The following is a 15,589-nucleotide window of genomic DNA, read 5'->3' on the forward strand; positions in this document are numbered from 1 at the left end:
AAAGCTGTCACATTGCAGAGCCTGTGAGAGATGTAAGTACAGGTCTCAGAGATTCTCTGATCAGAGGAGAGGATGTGCTGCAGAGCAGGGATTGCCTTCTGCACTGTCAGAGTGACAAGACATGAATGCTGCATTGTCCCCAGGGTGGCTGTGGGGTGTAAATGGAAATGTGCAGGCAGGGGTGCCCAGGGCTGTCCTGCAGAGCAGGGTCCCTGCACCCCAGGGCTGTGCCGGGCAGGGACTCTGCCACCTGCCAGGGTCAGCGCTCAGCCTGCCCTGGAGAGCCCATCAACACTGAGGGGAGAAGATGTGGTGGAGGAGCAAACCCTATTGGGCAAGAAAGGTCCTTCTGCTGTGGAGAGGGTGGTGTGTGGGTCAGGGTTTCTCACACATCCACATCACCCCCAGAATTTCTCCAAGGGGATGCCTCAAGGAGAAGATCAATGCAAGGATTAGCTTACAGATAAGGAGCTTTCCTGAGCCTGTCTTTTCAGTTTCTTCTCCCAAGGGCTGCGGGGTGCAGGAAAGGATAAAATGAAAATGAGCTCTCATGCTTAAACAAGTCACTGAGACTCCTGAACTGCAACCCTGAGTGATCAGTACATCTGCCAGAAGGCTCATGACATCCCTTCCCCACCCCTCTGCCTGTGCACAGCACCTGCATCACCTTGGCTGGACCCGTCAGCCTTAGTCTGACCTGTCCTGTTTTCCAGCCTGCAAACAGGAAGATGCCCCCAGGCAGTGCCCTGTGAACAGGCAGGATCTGTAGGGCCAGGGGGAGGGCACAGAGGGTGGGATGGTCTCTGAGCACTGACAGGGAAGAGACATGGACAGGGAAACACCTCCCAGGGGAGAATCTCCAGGCAGCAGGGAAATGATCAGAAATGAGAGGAAGCCAAACCCAGAATTGTTATGGGAGGGAGAAGAGAGAAAAGTCCCTGTGATCCCCTGCAGTGCAGATCCCTCCTGTGAGCAGCCCCCTGGCCTCCTGTCCCACCCAGCAAAGCCTCTGCCCTCAGGGCCGGGGGCTCCAAGGCATGAAGCAGCTCCTGTGCAGCCAGAGCTCCAGTTCCTCTGCAGAGCACAGGGGCTGAGAGCAGCTGCCCAGCAGTGTTGGTGTCTGGGAGGTGGCTGCACAGCTGGGGAAGGGTGACGCTGTCTGAGTGCCCGGCTGCCTCTGCCCTGGCCTCTCTCACACCCACCCTCACCGCATTTTCCTTCTTGCTCCCCTGCTCTGGGTCACTGCTGTTGGGATCTTGTTCTTGCTGTCAGGCTCTCTGGGGATGGCAGTTTCAGCTGCAGAGTCACAGCCTGATCTTGTGTGTCCTTTCCTGCAGGTGTGTCCATGGGCACACGTGGCCCAGCTTTGCTCTGACCCGTGGGGTGTGGGCAATGCAGTCTGTGGGGCTGGGGAATGAGCTGAGTCTCCCTCAATCAAATTACATTATTAGGACATTTTGCTGTCTTTGAGGTTTCCTTCCAAGCGGTGAGCTCCCCACCAGAATGCAAACCTATGCTGTAGCACCTTAGTGTTATCTAAGGAACACAGAAACACAGAGATGTTACATCATGAAAATGCTGTTTGTTTTGTGAAATGAGCCGTGCCTGTCTTGGGCTAAATGTAGGGTGGTGAGACCTTAGGAAAGGGAGAGATGTCAAGGCTCCATATGTCAATGTTGAACCCCAGTTCTGGCCCCTGCCCCCCGTTCCCATGCCCCCTGCTGCAGAGCACAGGGGCTGACTCCTCGGCAGCCAGCGGGCACAGGCCCTGCTCCTCACGGCACCTCCAGCCAGCACCAACCAGGGCTCAGACACCGAGCTGGAGGAAGGTCTGGAAAAGGACAAGGGGTGTGGAGCAGGGGAGAGTGTATGAGAAATGGCTTTGATTTTGCTCAGAGAAGTCACTTGTCACTGTCTTTTCCTCCTGTGACAGGTTTCCCATGACCATCAGCAGCAAATGTCCAACAGCAGCTCCATCACCCAGTTCCTCCTCCTGCCCTTCACAGACACACGGGAGCTGCAGCTCTTGCACTTCTGGCTCTTCCTGGGCATCTACCTGGCTGCACTCCTGGGCAACGGCCTCATCATCACCACCATAGCCTGGGACCAGCACCTCCACACCCCCATGTACTTCTTCCTGCTCAACCTCTCCCTCCTCGACCTGGGCTCCATCTCCACCATTGTCCCCAAATCCATGGCCAACTCTCTGTGGGACACCAGGGCCATCTCATACTCAGGATGTGCTACACAGCTCTTTTCATTTGCATTCTTGATCACAGCAGAGTATTGTCTCCTCACAGTCATGTCGTACGACCGCTACATTGCCATCTGCAAACCCCTGCACTACGGGACCCTCCTGGGCAGCAGAGCTTGTGTCCACATGGCAGCAGCTGCCTGGGCCACTGGGTTTCTCCATGCTCTGCTGCACACGGCCAATACATTTTCACTGCCCCTGTGCAAGGGCAATGCCCTGGACCAGTTCTTCTGTGAAATCCCCCAGATCCTCAAGCTCTCCTGCTCACACTCCTACCTCAGGGAGATTCGCCTTATTGTGATAAGTGTCTTGCTAATATTCGGGTGTTTTGTGTTCATTGTGGTGTCCTATGTGCAGATATTCCGGGCAGTGCTGAGGATCCCCTCTGAGCAGGGTCGGCACAAAGCCTTTTCCACCTGCCTCCCTCACCTGGCCGTGGTCTCCCTGTTCCTCAGCACTCTCATGTTTGCCCACCTGAAGCCCCCCTCCATCTCCTCCCCATCCCTGGATCTGGTGGTGTCTGTTCTGTACTCAGTGGTGCCTCCAGCAGTGAACCCCCTCATCTACAGCATGAGGAACCAGGAGCTCAAGGATGCTGTGTGGAAACTCATATCTTAGTGTTTTCTGAAGCAATAAACTGCCCATCTGCTTCTACATAGCCGTTCTACATAGCCGTTTAAATGTAGCTAATTACAGGTCCAGCCTGTCATCTGGATTTTTTCTTGTTATTAGTGGTTTTCTTATTGTGATAATGTTGTCATCCCCTTTCTAATTCACTGTCGGCTTTTCTTTTATAACTGTTGGCTGTGTAAATGAGAAGCCGTGCTCTCCTTGTCTCTAAACACAATAAAGGGCTCTTTAGTGATTGGTTTTTCTCTATATCCTTCCTGCAAGCCCTTTTTAGAGCTGCAGGGATGGTTCCTGCGTTCATGAGAGGAGGGTGAAAGAGTCCATCCTGGCAGCCCTGCCAGGGAGCAGCAGCGCTTGTTCTTCCAGAGCTGTTCCGGTTCCACTCCCACACTCTCCTTCTCATCCCTGGTGTTGGTGCAAGGCCTGAGTGCTCTGGCAGCTTGGTCACCGTCCTGCTGTGTGTCAGTGCTGTGAGCGCAGGCAGGGACAGGCAATGGGCACTTGTGTCACAGAACTGGCCTCAGAACAGCCTTTCCAGATAGAAAGGTGATCTCCTCAGGGCAGGATCTGAAGTTTTAAGTCTTCTTAAAAATTATCTCAAGAACATGTCCAAGAAAGTGACCCACAGATTAAACACCATTGTACAGCTGAACAGTGTGTGTGTGCAGGGCTGGCACACAGCAGAGTCCTCTCACAGCCAGGCTCCTGCCAGAGACCTGCAGGACCAGCAGAGCAGGGCCTGGGCTGTGCCCCTGTGCACTGGACACCCCTTTGGTAGGAGTCTCAGGTCAATCATCATGGAGCTGCCCCCTCACAACCTCCATTTGCAGCACTGGCCTCTCACCCTCAGAGGTTGTTCTTCCCTCCACAGAGGGACACTGAATGAGTAGTTCAGCAGTCCATGTTTGCTTTATACAGGTGTTGAGGTTTGGATTGCAGGATGGCAACCGTGGCAGATGTGGGTGTTAGCCCCCTGTCCTCCCCCTTCCTTCTTCAGTCCCTTCTTCTCCACCCATCTCACTCAGGACAGGCGATGGGTAAAGAAAGGAGAACAGAGAGAAGAGAGTTGGAAAAATTAAAAATGTTTTACTAATCCTACCAATAAAAATAGAGAAAATAATACAAAATATATAAAACCAATCTTGAAAGTCCCAGCAACTGCTCATGCAGATGAGGGGCCGGCACCCGAAAATCTGGACTGGACTCTGCAGCCAACCAGAGCTGGATTCAGTCTGTCACTAGGCCTCAATTTTCAGGGAATACTAGCAAGGTCCTCTCCTAATGTTGGCCAGAAGGAAAAGGGGTGAGATCCTCATGATATCCCACTTTTATATGAAGTATTCACGTGAACAGGGTGCTATACTCTGTTGGTCAGTTTCTAGTCACCTGTTTTCTCGTTGCCCCTCTCGCAAGATGTACATCTGTCCTTATCAGTGACCTGGCATTCCATTGCTATGTTTACCAAAACCTGTGTCTGACTTTCCAGGAAAATGCAGCTAATATGAAGCTTTAGCTGACAGGCAAATTCACTAAAAGAGAAACTTGTTTTTAACTAAACCAGGACAACAGATGAGGAGTGAGCATGTGCATCGTGTACGTGAGGTGACATGAACACAAGTGAGCACAAACATCATCAGCTATTCCTTGGGGTTCCATGAAGGCCTGTGGCACAGACAAGGTCTTGAGGTCACTTTATGTTGGGAGGAACATCCCATAGGAAATCACCTGAATGCAGCAGTTGTACTTCCTTGAACTGAGGTCCCTGTGTCCATTCCTCATGACGTGGGACATGGGTGACACACCACAGGGCTGAGGTGTCTCCTGATACCCACAACAGCCCTCTTGAATAGTTTAACAAAGCCCATCCTCATGCTCCTTTTCAATCCCCCCATCTACAGCCTGAGGACCAGAAAGTTTGCAGAAAGGGAGACACTTAAAACATGCTCAGGAAAGCTGTGAGTGGCACAGAGGCCCCATTGGAGTCATGGGCACACAGGAAGAATTCACTTCTAATTCTCTTCTAAATGACGAGCTAGACAGGTGTTTACTGTGCCCCTGGCACTCCCCTGGAACTGTGAGATATGGAGAAAACTTTTGGTGTATGAAGGGCCAGAGAGGTGCCATTAGAGCTGGCTGCAGTCATTGTGAGATCTCTCTCAAACATCTTGGAAAATCCAGAGAGATCAGGGAGATTCCAAGAGCCCCAGAAAAGGCAAATAACAAACCCAGCTTCCAGAAGGAAGATGTGGGCCCGGGGGGCTGGAACCTGATGATCTTTAAGGTCTCTTCCAACCCAAACTATTCTGTGATTCTAAGGGAAGAGGGAGAAGTGTTCCCTTATCCTCTCCACAAGATAGAACACCTACACCCATCTGTTTGTCAACCCATCTGACTGTAATGGCCTACCTTGTGGCTACGTCATGAAACAGCTCAAATTAGTTGTAGTGTCTTGAAGACTTGAAGAAAATTACAGGAAGGGAAATAGTTCATTAATACTTTCTGTATTTTAATGAGCCCCATGGTGTATTTGGCCCTTAGCCCATGAACTACAGAAACTGAGAGGAGACTGAACAAGTTGCTCAAGATGTGCAAGTCAGAAGCGCAAGTCAAAGCACCTTGAAACATTGATTGACCCCACTGAGGGTCATTATTGACAAAGACTCTCCATGGACTCGTTAGAGAAGATAATTGAAGGTTGTGATTGCAGGTAGGAAAAGGCACTGTACAGGTCGTTCTGCTGTGGAGAAAATCCGTGGTTTGTTTTACCAGCCTAAAGGCCAAACCCTGACCCCAGGCCCTGGGAAGGCAGATCCCTCATGCGTGGCTCAGGGCTCTTCCTGGAGCAGTGGGGTGTGAGTTTGAGCAAGGTCAAGTGTAGGAAACTGTACAACCCCTCCTGGCTTCCCCAAAAAGGGGCAACGAGAATCCAGAGCCTCAAAACAGAGTTTATCCTGGTAGGTCTCTGAGACAGATGCAACTGTCGTAGCCAGGGGGACAAAGACCTCGGTCCTCTGTGGCCTTTCAGCCTCACCAGAGCCCTTGGCCATGTTCTCTTGATTTATGTGAATAATTTTAGGCAGCCACTTCTGAAAACAATTTTTCTTCTGTATTTAGAGTGCAACATTCTCTCTATGTACTTCTGTTTCACTGGCTTTTTTTCATCCTCTCCCTATTTTGTCTTCAAAGACCTCTCCAAGGGAAAGACTCCTTGCATCATAGAATAACTCAGATTGGAAGAGACCTGAATGTCATCCTATCCGACTGTGCTGCTTGAGGCAGGTGAACTTGATGGGGTACCTCAAGGGCTCCCCGCAGTTTGCCTTTATCCACAAGGGACCATAAAGTGAGCTCTAACCCATCATAGATGGAGATAATGAAAATGTTCACAGGTGTTGTCTCAAGTGCTGGTCACTGAGGGATGCCAACAGTGACTGCCCTCCAGGAGGAGTCCATTCCACTGATGGCATCTGGGCCTGACCATCCAGCCAAACTCCCCCACACATTCTCATCTTTATTTTCCATCCAGATATCACTAATACGACTATGGTGGACCATGTCAAAGGCCTTGTTAAAGTCCAGGTACACAACATTCCCTACTTTCCCCTCCCATGCAGGTTCTGCACTCTTTTTTGTTTCCTTCAAGTGCCTGGAGATGTCTGGAAGAGCATTTGCCCCATCACTTCCCCAGGGACTGAGGTGAAGCTGCCCAGCCTGTAACTCTACCAATCATCTTCCTTTGTAACCTACTTGAAGACAATTTTGATATTCTATTTCTCAGAGGACCATGGAACCTTCCTGATAGCCACAACTTTTCTGGGGTGTTTGAGAGATGTGTCAGAGAGACACCAAGCCAGCTCCACCAGCAACTCTCTGCCCCTTCCCACACGAAAGGCTTTCTCTATATCCTGTCCTTCCAGGTGAGTTTCTGGGACACAGCAAATGACGTCCAGGTCTTCTGGGCCTGTTCAGAAGGCAACGGGAGGTCAACAACTCTGATGGTCTCTGTATAAACCTCAAAGCTTTCCTGGCATTCTTTCTCAGTGCTCTACTTCTGCTCAACCTTTCTGGTTCTTGGGCTGCAGGTTGAGCAGGGATGTGAGGATGGTGTAGGAAAAAGGCTTTGTCAAACTGTCTCAGGAGTGCTGTTCTGGCATCATGCAGTCAAGCATGAGAGTGCTGTAGAAAACAGTGGCACTGGTGAGGTGAGAGGGCCAGGTGGAGAAGGTCTTCTGCCTGTCTGCACCGGGGTGAAGAGCAGCAATGCATTCACAGGATGCCCATGTGAATGGGAAGAGGAAAACTGGCTCTAAAATGCAGATAATGAAAACATGAGTGCCACGGTATTACTGCAGGAAGTCTCCAGCAACGTGGCAAAATCGCAGAAGTTATCAATTCCATTGAGGTCACAGAACTCTATCTAGGGCAAGAATGAAATTATGAGAATAGAAATCCCCGTAGCCAAGGCGCAGGTGCCTTCTGGAGACAGACCATCCAGTGCATGACTCTTCCATTCAGGTGGTTTCTTGGGGAAGTTACTCTCAACATGAAGTGACCTCCATACACTGTCCCACAAGCCTCCATGGCCTCCACAGCAATAATTGATGGCTTTTATGCTCATTCAGGTTCATCTCCCCCATCACACAATGTGCATTCTCACATCTCGCCTCGTTGAAAATTTGGACTTCTGATCTAGTCACTTGGTGTCCTTCCATGGAGGGAAGAACAACCTCTCTCAGCTGTGGTGAGAGGACAATGACCTACAAGGTAGTTGCGAGGGGCTGGTCTGTGACCATTGTCCTGGAGTAGGTGCCCTGTGTTGTCCAGGAGCTTGGGCACAGACCAGACCCTGCTCTGCTGGTCTTTCATGTCTCTCCCAGGAGGCCTGGCTGTGTGAGAACATTGCTGTGTGCCCCCACCATGCACATTCACACACTTCATCTTTTCACGGGTGGTTTCCTCTCTGGGGCACTTTACAGCCCAGCTCCTCCCCGGCTCTCCCCACATCCTGCTCTCACTCCAGCCCAGCCCAGACCAGCAGGAAAGCCCAGTCTGGGCAGGCCCTGTAGAGTGAGATGGAAGAAACAGGTCAGTGACAGTGTCTCTCTGGCCACCATGCTCAGGATGTCCCGATGCCAGGCAGCCTTCAGCACCCTGTGCCAGCCCCACTCCCCAGGACAGCATCGAGTCCTGGCCCCGGGGCTCTTCAGGCAGCTCCTGCTGCCCCATGGACAGGGCAGCCTGCCCCAAACTGGCACCCATGGCAGAAAAGTGTTTCTCTTTCAGTGTCTGCACACACACGGTGCCCTGCTCTTCTCCTGGGACATCCCATCTCCCCACAGAGCCTTTCCCCAAGGAGAGCACATCTGCACTGGCCTGGCCAGCTGTTCCTGCACCCTGTTCCCACACTCCCCACAGCCCCCGAGCTGGGGCTTTTGCTCTGTGCAGTGAGTGAGATGTGATGCCCAGGCTGTGGTGACTCTGCAGGGACATAGTGGTCAGGCTGAGAGACAGACCCAGCTGATGTTGGTCACTGTCGCTGTGACGGCCTCCCACACGAGCTCTGAGGTGGCCATGGAGGGTTCTCAGAGCTGCCCTGCCTTATCCACCATCTGCCTGGGTGCTGGCCACCAACAACCATAACCTGAACCACCAGCTCTAAGTCCCTCGAAAGCCAAACTGGGACCCTGATCTCATCCCACTGATCCCACAGAAAACAAAGCCTTTTGAGGGTCTATTCCTTACACATATTCTTGAGAGAGACTATGGAAAAAGGCCTAAGCCTTTGAGCACTGTGCTAAGGAGATCCCAGTGCTGATGGAGACGCTGTTCTGGAGGTCACATCTGTCACAGAAGTGCCCATTGCCTGTCCCTGCCTGTGGTCACAGGACTGACACACAGCGGGACTGTAACCAAGGGTCAGGAGTGCTCAGATCTTACACCAACACAAGGGCTCACAGGAGAGTGGGGAAGTGGAAGGAGAACAGCTCTGGAAAGGACAAGGCTGCTGCTCCCTGGCAGAGCTGCTGTGCTGAGACCGTTTCCCTTCAGCTCTGCACACACACACTTTGTATTCAGCTTCACAAAGGTCTCGAAGGATCTCGGACAAACAATTCAGTGCAAGGTCCTTTATTTTGTTTAAATACACAGAGAGCATGGCTTCTCATTTACACAGTCTGTGACTCAAACTATAAATGCAGACAGTGAATTAGAAGTGGAATGAAAAAAGGCATTACTTTGTGGGCAATATTATCACAGTTAAAAAAAGCAAAACCAAGTAAGCCTCCCCCAACTCCAAAACCCATCAAAAACTATACTATACAAAAGAGAGTCTGAGCCTGTAATGAGTTCTGTATCATGAGTGACGTGCAGAAGACAGGAAGTCTATTGCTTTTGAAATGCATTCAGCCATTAGTTTCCTCAGGGTGTCCTTGAGCTCCTGGTTCCTCATGCTGTAGATGAGGGGGTTCACTGCTGGAGGAACCACCAAATACAGAAATGACACTGCCAGGTCTAGGGATGGGGACGAGATGGAAGGAGGTTTCAGGTAGGATAATGCACCAATGCTGATAAAGAGAGAGACCACGGCCAGGTGAGGGAGGCAGGTGGAAAAGGCTTTGTGCCGTCCCTGCTCAGAGGGGATCCTCAGCACGGCCCTGAAGATCTGCACATAGGACACCACAATGAACACAAAACAGACAAATACTACTAAGACACTGACCACAATAATCCCCAATTCCCTGAGATAGGAATATGAGCAGGAGAGCTCGAGGATCTGGGGGATTTCACAGAAGAACTGGTCCCAGGAATTACTTTGGCAAAGTGGTATTGAAAATGTATTGTCTGTGTTCAGAAGAGCATAGAAAAAACAGCTGCCCCAGGCAGCTGCTGCCATGTGGACACAAGCTCTGCTGCCCAGGAGGGTCCCGTAGGGCAGGGGTTTGCAGATGGCAACGTAGCGGTTGGAGGACACGACCATGAGAAATTAAAACTCTACTGCAAGAAGAGAGATAAACAGAAATATCTGTGCAGCACAGCCTTCATATGAGATGGCCCTGGTCTCCCAGAGGGAATTTGCCATGGATTTGGCAACGGTAGAGATGGAGCCCAGGTCGAGGAGGGCGAGGTTGAGCAGGAAGAAGTACATGGGGGTGTGGAGGTGCTGGTCCCAGGCTATGGTGGTGATGATGAGGCCGTTGCCCAGGAGGGCAGCCAGGTAGATGCCCAGGAAGAGCCAGAAGTGCAAGAGCTGCAGCTCCCGTGTGTCTGTGAACGGCAGGAGGAGGAACTGGGTGATGGAGCTGCTGTTGGACGTTTGCTGCCTCTGGGCATGGAGACCTGTTCACAGAGGAAAAGACAGTGTGCCTCACTGTTGCAGGCTTTCTGACTGTTGTAGGCTTCCAAATCTCTTCTAATTCAGTTTTGAATCTTTGAGGTTGACTAACCTTCGAAGGAAGTGTTTTCCCAGGATACATTAATAAAGAGAGGTATTCCTATTGTAAGAACCCCTTTATTTGAATTCTTTAGGTAATACACGCAAACTCAACAACTGGTCTTTTCAGCTATCTGCATGGTTTTCCAGATCATTATAAAATGTACATTTTGGGTCCATGGAGTCTCCTGATTTAAAAGTGAACTTGCTATACTGTATAACAGGCAAAGTTTTATGTAACTGTCATATGTTTAAACAAATTTCTACAAAGAAAATAGGCTAAGATTAATGCTACAATGAATATTAACAAACTTCTTTGAATACAATCAAATTATGTATAAGATTCTATTTCAGTCCAAATGCAGTTCATTATGTTTTTCTAAGTTCTAGTGTAAAAGGAGTGATCTTTTCTGATTTCTACACAGTCTCTGTACTTTTCTTTAATCTAATGTGATGTTTCCCAGAATCGGTTCCTTTATGTTTCACAGTGTTACCAACAGTCCCACACAGAGGCTTCTCCACTGCTCTTTCAAGGTTTGTCCTTTCAGGTCAAGGACAGACTGGATCTCCAGGTCAGGAGGAAGGCACAGGCACAGCCAGTGCCATAAATGGTTTTTATTTCCCAAAGACAACATGTATTCAGTGAGCATTTGGTTCCCCAAAATATGCATTTGATTCATTTTTTCGGTCAAGTTTACTGAATAGAGTCTCCCATACAATATTTCAAAAGGGCTTACTTTTTCTCTTATTCTTTAAGTAATGTGAATTCTCAGTAAATTAATTAGCAATACATTTATACATTTTACATTAATTTCCTGTCACATTTAAGCTAGTTGTCTTTTTATAGATTGCTTGATTCACACTTTTTTTCTCCCTTTTGACTAGATTGATCCCATCTTGCCCCCAGAAGAGTAAAAATAGTCCATATTATTTCTGCCATAAAAAGGGGAACAGCCAAACGGTATGATTTTATTCAATAATTTCTTTAGTACTTCTCTAGCTTTGTTGGTCTGGCATGGGAGAGCTTCAGGTCTGTGTTGGTTTGACTGAAAATGAGTTAATTTTCCTCATGCAGTTAGAAACCTTACTTTTTCATAGCTGGCACGGTCATTATTTGGATTTAGTTTGAGAACAAGAGAGAACAGCCCAGGACGGAGCTGATGTTTGCAACTGCTCTGGTCTGAGAGCCAAGGACACTCTGGGTGCTCTGCCCACAGGTGTGAGGCAGCGAGGAAGCGGGGAGGGACGGGGCAGAGCTTGACTGACATCCAGGCTGACCAATGAGAGTGTTCCATCCCATTAGCCTCACGCTTCATCTTTAGGAGAGTTGGGCTCTTCTGGCCTCTCTCTCTCGGCCTTTGGTCTCTTTTTTTTCTCTTGTGAGTTCTTCCTTAGTTTTTTTATGGGAGCCAGGGGAATTCAGTTCAGGATGTTTACTTTGGCCTTTTGCCATTTTGAAGAGGCCTTTGCGCTTTTCTGCGTTTTTTCTCTCTTTGGGATCAGCTGTTGGGACCAGGGTGCTGCTTCCTGGGACTGGCTGTGTGCAGACAGAGGAACTGCATTGCGTAGCTTTTATCGCTATATTTTATATATACTTACTAGCAGTGTATTAGTATTTTGTTATTTTCTTAAACTGTGTTTATCTCAATCCAAGTTTCTTCTTTCCCTTTCGAGGGAAGGAGGTGAGTGAGTGGCTATTGTGGTTTTATTGCCAGCGCATTGAGTCTTTGCATTTTGGTTATTGATACTTTGGTGACCCAAGTGACACATGTGGAACTTGTCTGTCTTTCGGAGGGACACCAGCGCATTGGGTCTTTGCATTTTGGAAGCTTTGGTAACTTGGGTAACTTTAAAAAAAAGGAAAAAGAAAAGAAAAATAAAAAAGAAAAATAAGGAAGTTAGAGAAAAATGAGAAAACATTAAATAAAGGAGAAAAACAAGAAAAGAGTAATTTGATAAAGGTAGATTTAGTGATTTTGTTGCTCATGCCTTAGTAATTGCATTGTTGTTTGCGTCTTTAGTGATTTGTTGCTGCTGTTACTTGTGTCTTCGGTGATTTTCCAGTCCAATGCTTATGGTTAACCAATTGTCTGTTATTGTGATTGTGAAATAGGTAGTGGATAATCGACAGGAGGGATTCGGAAGGAATTCCCTCCCCGTCCCGAGTTGTATTTTGTGACATTGGAAAGAGATTGTTTGACTCCCTGGGGAACAGCAACTGGGGAGAATCTGACTGGATTTTGTAATTAATGGAGGCCACTGTAAATAATATGAATATGCTGCACAGATCTAGGTGGGTATACTTTGTGATGTGTAGTATAGTAATGCATTACATGTAATATATCATAAGAAGTATATTTTAAATCATATATTGCCTATTGCATAATGCACATTACACAATAAATAAGGATACATAGGCATGATATTTATCCCCTTCAGATCCATTTGTTTTGACCCTTGAACAGGATAATCAGAGAAAGGGATTGAAACACTGTTGTATAGGGCAGATATTGGCAGGGAATATACAGGGAACTTAGATCAAAATTGTCCCTTGGTCGATCCAGGGTGGGATCATAACATTCTTAAATCTAGTGACAGGCTGAATTGTTACTGACAGCGGATTTTATACAGGATTAGACACACTATACCTAAAGCTATAAATAAACCAAAACTTTTTGAGATTAAACAGGATTGTAAGGAATCTCCAACTGGGTTTTTAAACATCTAGTTACAACAAATGATTGAAAAAAGGTTTAATCAGGTAATAACTATGCAATTACATACTGCTATGGCTATGCACTTATTAAACACACAGGGGAGATGCAGCAGTGTGCTAAGATCGGGCCTGTGAGAAACTGCAAGAGTCAACAGTGTGAGAACAAGCGCTAGTGCAAAAATACAAGAAGCAAATACCGTATGCTGCATGATACATCAAGGACAGAGGGACTAATACAGGATTTATACATCAAGGACGGAGGGATAGCTTATGACAGACAAAACTTGTGTTTACGGCGGTAACTTTGGTGGGAACACAAAATATACCGTTTATGTAACGACTCACTTGGCAAATCAGCAAATGCTTGAGCAAGAATCATAGCAAATATAAATGCAAGCCTGAGTTTGTAATAAATGTCTCTCATTGCACCTTCCCGAGAGTCCGTGCCTCATTCGCTGCACCCTCACTGGCTGTTTGTTGAAACACAAAGCCATGGGCTGGTCCCGACTGCCTCTGGGTGACCTCCTGCACCGCAGCACCGCCCTTCCACTGACATTTCTTCCTCCTGATATCCAGAATGCACTTCCCAAGTTGTCCTTTTCAGTCATTTTTTTTCCTCTCTCTGGCCTCTTCCCACTACCATGGAAAGCTCGACTATCTCAGAAACTGCTCTGCAGGCAGGGACCCCAACCTGTCAGACTTCTCGTGGTCTTTAGCCTGACCAGAGAGAAGTAACCTCACCATGGACTCCTTATGCACCCATGGATGTTGAGAGACAGAGTGTTTCCCTTGAACACACAGATGCAGGAGTCACTGTGTCTCTCTGACCTCCTGCTGCCACTCCAGGAGGCTGGGAGGCACCTCAGCCCTGCCATTTGTCAACCTACTCTGCACTTACATGAGATGCCTCATGGCATGGAGAATGGACATGGGATCTTCTGTTCCAGGAAGCACATCCCAGTGCTACATTAAGGTGGTTCCCCAAAGGACGTTACTCTCAACATGAAGTCACATCAAGACACTGTCTGTCCCACTGACCTTCACGGAACCCTAAGGAATAGCTGATGGTGTTTCTGCTCACTGGGGTTCATCACCTCAGAAGCACTTTATGTGTTTGTTTACATCTTGTCTACACAATGCAAACATGGACATCTGACCTAGTCATTAGTTGTGCTGCCATGGAGGGACAAAGAACCTCTTCAAGCTGAAGTGAGAACCCAGTGCTGGAAATGGTGGTTGTGAGAGGCCAGTCCATGACGATTGACTTGCAGCAGGTTCTCTAGGGTGTCCAGTGGACATGGGCACAAACACTCAGTGAGAAAATTATTTACATTATATATGCTATGCAGAAGATTATGGGCAGTTTATTGCTTCATAAAACAGCCATTCACTAGTTGCCACACTGAATCCTCGATCTCCTGGTTCCTCATGCTGTAGATGAGGGGGTTCACTGCTGGAGGCACCACTGAGTACAGAACTGACACCACCAGATCCAGGGATGGGGAGGAGATGGAGGGGGGCTTCAGGTGGGAAAATATGATAGTGCTGAGGAACAGGAAGACCACGGCCAGGTGAGGGAGGCAGGTGGAAAAGGCTTTGTGCCGACCCTGCTCAGAGGGGATCCTCAGCACGGTCTTCAAGATCTGCACATAGGACACCACAATGAACACAAAACAGCCAAACGCTAAACAGACACTAACCACAAGAAGCCCAAGTTCCCTGAGGTAGGAGTGTGAGCAGGAGAGCTTGAGGATCTGGGGGATTTCACAGAAGAACTGGCCCAGGGCATTGCCCTTGCACAGGGGCAGTCAAAATGTATTGGCCGTGTGCAGCAGAGCATGGAGAAACCCAGTGGCCCAGGCAGCTGCTGCCATGTGGACACAAGCTCTGCTGCCCAGGAGGGTCCCGTAGCGCAGGGGTTTGCAGATGGCAACGTAGCGGTCATAGGCCATGATGGTGAGAAGCCAATACTCTGCTGAATCTAAAAAGACAACCAGAAACACTTGGGCAGCACATCTGATGTAGGAGATAGCCCTGGTGTTCCAGAGGGAATTGGCCATGGACTCGGGGACAGTGGTTGAGATGTAGCCCAGGTCAATGACAGAGAGGTTGAGCAGGAAGAAGTACATGGGGGTGTGGAGGTGCTGGTCCCAGGCTATGGTGGTGATGATGAGGCCGTTGCCCAGGAGGGCAGCCAGGTAGATGCCCAGGAAGAGCCAGAAGTGCAAGAGCTGCAGCTCCCGTGTGTCTGTGAAGGGCAGGAGGAGGAACCTCATGCAGACAGCCAAGTGTTCTAATGATGGCATTTGATTGAGGGAGACTCAGCTCATTCCCCAGCCCCACAGACTGCATTGCCCCCACCCCACAGGTCAGAGCAAAGCTGGGACACGTGTGCCCATGGACACACCTGCAGGAAAGGACCCACAAGATCAGGCTGTGTCTCTGCAGCTGAAACTGCCATCCCCAGAGAGCCTGACAGCAAGAATAAGATCCCAACAGCAGTGACCCAGAGCAGGGGAGCAAGAAGGAAAATGCGCTGAGGGTGGGTGTGAGAGAGGCC

The 15,589-nt window shown here is 48.9% G+C and overlaps 2 protein-coding genes across 2 annotated transcripts; one reads left to right on the top strand and one right to left on the bottom strand.

The window, feature by feature from the left end:
• Positions 1-2,338: 2,338 nt before the first annotated feature.
• Positions 2,339-6,894, top strand: LOC135575429 (olfactory receptor 14J1-like; the record flags this gene model as incomplete). Its single annotated transcript, XM_065030101.1, has 2 exons — positions 2,339-2,800; positions 6,802-6,894. Coding segments are annotated over 2 exons (555 nt in total), but the record flags the coding sequence as incomplete, so codon positions are not given.
• A 2,342-nt stretch (positions 6,895-9,236) lies between these two features.
• On the bottom strand, positions 9,237-9,860 carry LOC135575430 (olfactory receptor 14J1-like). The gene has a single exon (XM_065030102.1). The coding sequence runs from the start codon at positions 9,858-9,860 to the stop codon at positions 9,237-9,239; it is 624 nt and encodes a 207-aa protein (XP_064886174.1).
• Between the last annotated feature and the right edge of the window lie 5,729 nt (positions 9,861-15,589).

This window comes from Columba livia, chromosome 14 (genome assembly GCF_036013475.1).
Source record: "Columba livia isolate bColLiv1 breed racing homer chromosome 14, bColLiv1.pat.W.v2, whole genome shotgun sequence".
Lineage (NCBI taxonomy): Eukaryota > Metazoa > Chordata > Aves > Columbiformes > Columbidae > Columba > Columba livia.